Genomic DNA, 8,665 nt, shown 5'->3' with positions numbered 1-8,665 from the left:
TTTGTATCCTAAATTCACGCATTCAGTATGTGATCTTCAACCTCCAAACACTATAAAAGTCGCCCAATTATTCACATTGTGAATGAAATTCTAGGGTTTCTGAAGATTAAACCTAGAGAAGAGCTCCCAAAAATTCATGCTGAAATTCAAATTTTTTGCACAATTGCTGCCTACAATCAGCTTAATAGAGTTGAGATTTCGTTCTTAAATTATGAAATTGATACAAAATCGACAAAATAAACAAATGTCTATGGAGATTGTGAATGTTGGAACTACAGTTCCAACTTTGATTCTGATTTTACTTCAACACAATGGTGAATGGGTAAGTGAGAGTAAATTTGTTAATTTCCTTGTTAATGGCGTGTTGATCAATTCAGACTGTAGCTATAATTATTTTGTTGATGAGATATACAAGTAATTGGGTAGAGATTCAATTACGAGTGCAATTGAGATAAAATATATAATGAAGGATGGCTATGTAGCAATTCCAATATACAATGATATGAGTGTGCGCTTGTATATGGAGATGAAAAAGAAAAACCTGGGTATCACTGAATATCCATTATGCATAACATTGAAAACTGTATATTCAAGTGCTGAATGCTCATATTCAAGTTCATACTTGGGTGGCAACTTACTTGCAACAACTTCAGCTGGAAACTTACTCGCAACAACTTCAGTTGGTTTACAATGTCAGAATGTAGAGAAGTACATGGAACTAATATTGTTGAGATGATGGATAATCATGTAAAGGAAGACAAAATTGAGATATTGAAGGGAAATTGTACAATAGACAATCCACAACATGAAGAAATTGCATAAGGTCAGTTGTATTGGGACAAAGATACACTCATTAGTGTAATGAAGCACTACGCAATACGGAAAAAATGTCAATTTATAGTGGATAGATCATCTACAACAAGGTATGATTTCTACTTATGAGATTCCACTTCTCTGTAATTTTTTGTATACAGATCTGTATAAAAATGTATAATTATTGTATAATAAGATTGCACTTCTCTGTAATTTTTTGTATACAGATCTGTATAAAAAATGTATAATTATTGTATAGTGAGATTGCACTTCTCTGTAATTTTTTGTATACAGATATGTATAAAAATTGTATAATTATTGTATAGTGAGATTGCACTTCTCTGTAATTTTTTGTATACAGATCTGTATAAAAAATGTATAATTATTGTATAATAAGATTGCACTTCTCTGTAATTTTTTGTATACAGATCTGTATAAAAAATGTATAATTATTGTATAATAAGATTGCACTTCTCTGTAATTTTTTATATACAGATCTGTATAAAAAATGTATAATTATTGTATAGTGAGATTGCATATGTATACTGCTTGTTTATTTGAGACCCAAGTGTAAAAATCTGAAGAAATGCATTATCATAACACTCTATTTTAAATAGGTATTGTCTTACATGCGTGGATGAAAGTTGCAAATGGAGTCTTAGATCTTTAAGTCTACACAAATCAAATGTCTTCAAGGTTAGACGGTTCAATGATGTTCACACTTTCCCAGAGATGAGTAGACTGTTTTCACAACGTCATGCTACTTCGTGAGCCATTGCAAAAATGATTTGCAACAAATATACCAATCCAAAAACAATATACACTCCGACAGACATCATGAGCGACATGAAACAACAGTATGGGATTAATATGAGTTACATAAAAGCTTATAGAACAAAAGAAAAGGCGCTTGAACTACTAAGAGGGATACCACGTGAATCTTATAGAAAACTGCCAGGTCACTTGTATATGATAAATATGACAAATCGTTGTTCTGTCACAAGGTTACTTAAATCAGAGGACGGGTGCTTCATGTATGTTTTTATCTCACTAAATGCATCAATCATAGGATGGAAATACTGTTACCCTATCGTAGTGGTTGATGGGACATTCCTCAAATCATCACACAGAGGAACAATGTTAACAGCTAGTGCACAAGATGCAACAAGTGAATATGTTGCAGACTCGTATAATAATTGTATATGGTATAGATAGTTCTTATTTGTGTATAACAAAAATAACATGTGGATACTTTCTTATTTGCTTAAGCAGGTAAAAATTTTCCACTAGCATACGCTGTTGTAGATTCTGAAAATGATGCTTCCTGGGAATGGTTTTTTGAAATGTTTAGACAGGCCTTTGGGGAAAGGGAAAGGATGTGCATCATATCGGATCGTCATGCAAGCATATTGAGAGGTGCTTCGATTGTGTATCCAGAGGTATCTCACTGTGTATGCATCTTTCATCTTTGGAATAACATAAAGAAGCATTTCAAGAAGAACCATGACCGGCTGGGGGAAGTATTTTTTGCATTGGCCAGAGCATACAAAATTGAAGATTTTAATCGCCTCATGGAAGATATGGACAACATTGATAAGAGGGTAAGGGGTTACCTATTCCAAGTTGGTTATGAAAAGTGGTCTATAGTGCATTCCACTGTTAATAGATCCATGGTGATGACTTCAAATATTGCCGAATCACTCAATGCAAGGAACTGAGAGGCAAAAGAGCTACCAATCATGAGTTTGCTAGATTACATGATGAATTTGGTTATGGAATGAAATAATACAAATAGAATGACTGCAATGAGTACATTTATTGGCATAGGACAAAAATATCATGAAGTACTGAAGGAAAATAGCTATTTTGGCGCAGAAGATGACGGTAAATATTCTTTTATCATGTCTTACTTCATATGCCGGAGTAACATACTTTGACAAAAATGCATTAATACTTGTCATATCCCTGTTTTAGTTTTACTAATAATATCTATTTAAATTTAGGTGAAGCCTTCAACCGATTATGTATCTGTAGTAATGGATGCTGAACAAAAGCGGAACATAGTCTGCATGCAAAAAAGAGAATGCTCGTGCAAACGATTTCAAGTGGATGAGATTCCTTGTCCACATGCTATGGCAGTATTGGACTACACACACATGGAAGCACCCAAATATTGTTCTGCCTATTACACCAAGGAATACTTTAAGAAGACATGTGAAGTGTTAGTTAATCCACTTCCTGATGAAACTACATGGGACCTTCCAACAGAGGTGTTAGATAATGTGGTCCTACCACCGATAGTGAAGGGCAAACCAGGAAGACCGACGAAGTCGCGACGCAAGGAACTTTATGAATATCTGTATACTGAAACTGTTACATGTGGACTGTGTGGAAAATAAGGACATAACAGAAGAACATGCAGGAATGCTCAAGACAACTAGTAGATGCTGCTACAGTGATTTAGTATTTTGTAAAAAAAAATTCTTCTGAATATTGCAATTAGAATATTGGAAAAATAATGAGATTTGCAATCAGATTCTCTCTGATGTATGAATTAAGATTCTACTTTTTGTCATAATGAAAGTATTGGTAGAAGTTTTATTTCAAATACTATTATGGATGTCACTATACAAAATAATATACAAAATAGATGACAATATATAAAAAGACCGTTACTATACAAAAATATACAAAAAAGACTGTCACTATACAATTTATATGTAATATTTTGTTCCTATACAAAAAAAATAGAAAATAAACTATAGTTATACAAAAAATATACAAAATAGATGTCACTATATAAAAACTATACAAAAAAGAGGGATTACCAATTAAATATACAAAATAGAAATTGTATATATATACAATTACATACAATATAGTCTGACGATCCAAAAAATATACAGATAGATATACAAAACTGCAGTTAACAATATCTTACACTTATGCTACAGTTAATGATGCCACGGTGCTTAAGATTATAAAGTTAACTGGCCCAATGCAACAGGACAGTTTTTAAACACTTTCTTATCACCTATTCACTGACATAATATGAAAACAACAAAACCGTAATATCTCAAAGAAAATGAAACTTGACCATAACACATCCAGGAGGTCTAGTATTACATTTTGATTTATTCAAACCTTCAACTCTGTCATAATGGTAACTGACATCATTACATTCACTGGTCAAGAAGAAACTATATAAAGATTTGAGCATCTGCCATCACTAAACCTGTACATTCCAGTACCCCACCCACTACAATTACTTCTTCGAAGTGGGTAGAACTCTTTCTAAGGCAAAAGGTCATGTGTGTGCCACGAGTGCTCTTAACAGGGAAAAACAAATAGAGATCCTGGAAATACACAAAGCTTTAACATTACAAGCAACATATATTTCTTGCATGCCTTTCCAATTTGCAAAAGCTGTTGAAAATGCAAAAGTTGTTTCAACATTAGCATTTCAAACATATTGTTCAAAGACATCCCAAACAAAAAGCATAAAATGTGATATAGGTATGCAACTGTATCCTATCATAGACAATATAAGAACCAAACTACTTCCATCTTAAAACTACATGTGAAATTTCTGTTAAACTATTCCAAACTACTTCATCTTGCCCTTCAACTTGCCCTTTTTCTTGATATCCTTCAAAGTCTCGTCATCACCAATATGCATCTTGCCCTTTTTCTTGTTATCCTTCAAAGACTTGTCATCAACAACGGAATGCGACTTGCTCTTTTTCTTGTTATCCTTTTTTATCTGATCCTTCAATCTACCAGTAGACTTATCATCACTAGCTGCATGTCCTCTTTGTTTCTTCACTCCATAATCCCATAGCAATATATCATATCGATTCCGTATCCCGTCAATATCAATAGATTTAGGAATACTGCTGCCTTGAATGATGTACTCAGCAAATGCAACAACATAAACACCACAATCACTACATACAAGGTAGCACATAAACATTGAATAAAAGTTAGGATAATATCCAAATAGGAATTCATATACCAAAAATGAATAAGAATAAAAAATATTCAATAATAATTTACGTGTTATCTTGCGTTGGCAACCCATCAACGACATGAATCTCAAAAGGATCATTGGCGGGGATTCCCATAGGATTCTCCTTTGTGTCCCAAAAACCAATACGATGAAGGAAATATGGGAGCAACACTGAGTATGGCTCAACTGATCTCCGAACTGCACTATTCTGTCGTGTGCCACTCATGGAATCATATACATAAATGCGCTGATCTTTGAATGACAATCTCGCCAATATCCAGTGCCACTTATCGGACAGATTTATAGGGAAAAGGATTTCATCAACAGTAGACCAAGGAACATTACATCTTAAAAAATACCCAAGTATGTACTCAACAATTAGATCTGTTTCAGTAATCAAATTCATGTCTCTATTTTTCTTCAAAAACTCCTTGTACAAATTCGAAATCAAGCAGTTAAACCAACAGTCAGTCGTTGTGAACATCAACACCATACTTCTCGTTCTTTCTCAAATAGTAAAAAATTACATCAATATGCTAAAATGTGAAGAATATACACAGTCAGAAAATTACAGTATGAGAAAACTAAAAATGTATATCACCAGTTTATATTTTACAGTTAAAGTGTTGACGTACTGAATCACACAAGGGTAGGCCGGGATATGCAAATGTGAAGAACCATTTTTTTCTCCAATATCATCAACTCCAAATTCAAAGATTTTATTTAGCTTATTGCCAGCCTCTGTATAAACACCGTCCCTAATGAATCATGATAAAAAGATATGGTTCATAACACGAAATAAACAAGAAAAAAAAGAAATAAGAAAAACCCGAAACATAAAACTTACGGCGCATTAGTCCTTAAGCCTCTATTGATGAAAGTGTTCCACTTACACAATACTTTGAAATCAACAAGATTGTCAACATTTCCCTCAAAAGGATACTTTATAGTCAATATGGGCTTCTTTGACTCAGTTGGCTTGTTTTCAACAACTTGGATGGTGCCACCAGAGTCAAATGTATTTATGAATGGTGACTTCATGACCCTTGCTGGTTTCCTTTCTCTAGGGTTCATTTCAGGTGTGTCATGATCAACAACAACTATATGATCTTCCTGCATAGTAGCAATATTTTTCTCCACTCCTAAACAATCACCATGTACAATATTTTGATTTAAATACTTTTGGGTGATTGCAGTTATTTGAGCCTCAGCATCAATACTCCAGCTATTGTCCTCACCACCTTCCTCACAACTAATTTTACCAAGTTGTACAGAATCATCCACCAAACTCCCCATATTAGAAGTATTTTTGTCACAAAACTTTGGGTGATTGCAGTGATTTCAGGCTCGACATCCTCAATCCAGGCTTCGTCATCACCAACACCTTCACTACTTTTACCATCTTGTATAGAATCCTTCACCACACCCTCCATAACATCAACAGTTTGCTCTAGACTTACCTCATTGTCAACATTTTTCTTTACAACTTCTTCAATACCAATATTTTTCTCCATAACTTCCTCACTACAAAAATTATTCTCTGAAAATTCCTTATCATGATGGTTGTCATCTTTTTGATTACCCTGTTCTGAAAAAATATACAACAAGTTGTAAAATTATAGTAAAAGGTAAAAATAACAAATAAGCATAGTCATGAGAATACCTTTGAAGCATTGTGTACACCTAGAGCTTTAAAAAACTTTTTAAATGAGGAAATCATTAAGTTCTCCAAAGATGAAACCTTGTCGTTTACCTATAAAAGGAAAAGTGAAACCGAATATCAATTAAGTTGTCAGAACTGCTCAAAGACAAAATAGAATTGTACCTTCTTGATTTCACTTCTGAGAAGTTTCAGCTCTTTCTTGCTTGAATTCAAGTTACTGGACTGTGGATCCGGATTCTCATTGTTGATAGATTGTGATTCTGGCTTATTTTTGGAGTGCTTCTTAGCATTTGTTTTAACTTCAGCCACGACTCCAGATTCAATATGAATCTCATTTTTATCTTCACAAACCGGGATAAAATCATCTAATTGAAGCCTTGTTTGTTCATCATTTGTTGGGGAAATGTTACCAAACACCAACTACAAATAAATAAATAAATAAAAGTTAGCAATCACCAAATGTATCAGAAATGCATAATTCATGTATCAGAAATGTATCAGAAATGTATAATGCATGTATCAGAAATGTATAATTTATGTATCAGAAATATATATCTTTTACCTGCTCCTGACTTAAAAGAAAAAACTCTTTCCTCAACCTCTTAAACGTCACCTTCTTCTTTACTTTCCAGTTAAGTATGCGTGACACAAGATTTCCAATCCGGCAAGCGAGGTTTTTGCGAGTATAGGGGCAGCATTCATAAAACCAACACTGGAATGTCAAAGGCAAACCACCATATCGGTACATCTCTCTCCTACTACGAACCTTATCCTTCATTGAACCCAACGTAGCATGAAAAACCACTTTTCCGCAAGGGAAAGTCTCAAAATCACCAGATTCAACCAACAGAAAATTATTCTTTGTTATCAAATCATCATTCGTAGTAGAAAACAGGAAACTATGAATGAAATACAAATACTGCAATCTTTAATGCATCCTCATCAGATTTCTACATCTTGTTTAAAAAACAGTCAGTTAACGATTTCTTAGACACTTTTGACATACTTGGAAAGTACAATTCCATCAACCGACTCGACTGGACAGATTCATAATCCTTATTGGGATCACCATTACACTTTAAACCTGTAATAATACAAAACTCTGCAAGTCCAAAGTGAAACTTGGTGCTATTCACTTTAATCCATAACTCATTATCTTTAGGTGACACTACTTCCCTAAGCAATAGTGAATGGATAAGTTGGTTCTGTATAAAAAATTCGGGCAAGTCCACAAAATAACCAAAACATGTTCTTCTAAACATCTCAATCTGCTAATCATCCAAATTATTTTTCAAATGTTCCACTATACTGCAGTTTGTATGCACACTGATACGGGTATTATAATGATCAGCCAAAGGAACATAGTAATCCCAAAGCTGCAAACAACACAAAAATATAAATATATATAAGCTTCATAACAATCACAAATACACACTTTAAACATTTCTTATACAATATGTGGATAGATGATACACTTTATATACAAAAGTTGCACATTACTTATTGACGTGATACACATTATATACAATATGAAAAAGAATGATATATTTTATATACAAATCTGGAACATAACTGTCATATTGGTTAAATTTCTACATATTAAAATAAACTAGGCGCATACAAGTCAAAGTTATATCATTAAAAAATACCTTCAAATCAGATGAGCTAGAACATTTTTGATCAACATGAACTTTTCTCTTTTTTGATGGAACATCATCCCCATCACTTTTAGCCTTCCTTTTAGAACCTTTATCCTTATCCTTCACAACATCCTTTTTCGCTATTTTAATTTTTCTTTTGGAACTTGTGCCTTTTTCAACAACTACATGCTGAGCAGTGTGTGACCTCATTACTCTATCGCTGGGAGTCCCGCTATGAGAACGAGTCCTTCTATCAACAGGAGTATTTTGCTTTCCTTCACTAGGGGTATTTTGCATTGCTTCAACAGATTTATGGGTTGCATGCCCCCAAATCGCACCCAAATTCTGGTAAATCTTCAAAATCGTCATCGTCATTGCTAATGAAATTAGGGTTATACTTCACTAATTTACCGTTAATTTCAGAGAATTTGGAGATGCCTTCATCTTCCTTTTTTTCTTCAAAGACTTCTTTTCTCCCATTATAGAGATGACTATGAACAAAAATCGGAAAACCTAGAGTCGACTATGAAGAAAAATCGG

The 8,665-nt window shown here is 33.6% G+C and overlaps 2 protein-coding genes across 2 annotated transcripts; both read left to right on the top strand.

Moving 5' to 3' along the window:
• The first annotated feature begins 1,659 nt into the window (after nt 1–1,659).
• LOC142166111 (uncharacterized) lies at nt 1,660–2,531 on the top strand. Its single transcript, XM_075224529.1, has 3 exons — nt 1,660–1,771; nt 1,883–1,981; nt 2,086–2,531. The coding sequence occupies exons 1-3, from the start codon at nt 1,660–1,662 to the stop codon at nt 2,529–2,531; spliced, it is 657 nt and encodes a 218-aa protein (XP_075080630.1).
• A 160-nt stretch (nt 2,532–2,691) lies between these two features.
• On the top strand, nt 2,692–3,212 carry LOC142166110 (uncharacterized). Its single transcript, XM_075224528.1, has 2 exons — nt 2,692–2,697; nt 2,817–3,212. Exons 1-2 carry the CDS (start codon nt 2,692–2,694, stop codon nt 3,210–3,212), a joined length of 402 nt encoding a protein of 133 aa, XP_075080629.1.
• The last annotated feature ends 5,453 nt before the right edge of the window (nt 3,213–8,665 follow it).

The sequence above is a fragment of the Nicotiana tabacum genome, chromosome 11 (assembly GCF_000715075.1).
Source record: "Nicotiana tabacum cultivar K326 chromosome 11, ASM71507v2, whole genome shotgun sequence".
Lineage (NCBI taxonomy): Eukaryota > Viridiplantae > Streptophyta > Magnoliopsida > Solanales > Solanaceae > Nicotiana > Nicotiana tabacum.
Note: the sequence above shows the minus strand (reverse complement) of the source record. Positions and strands in the feature narration are given on the sequence as shown.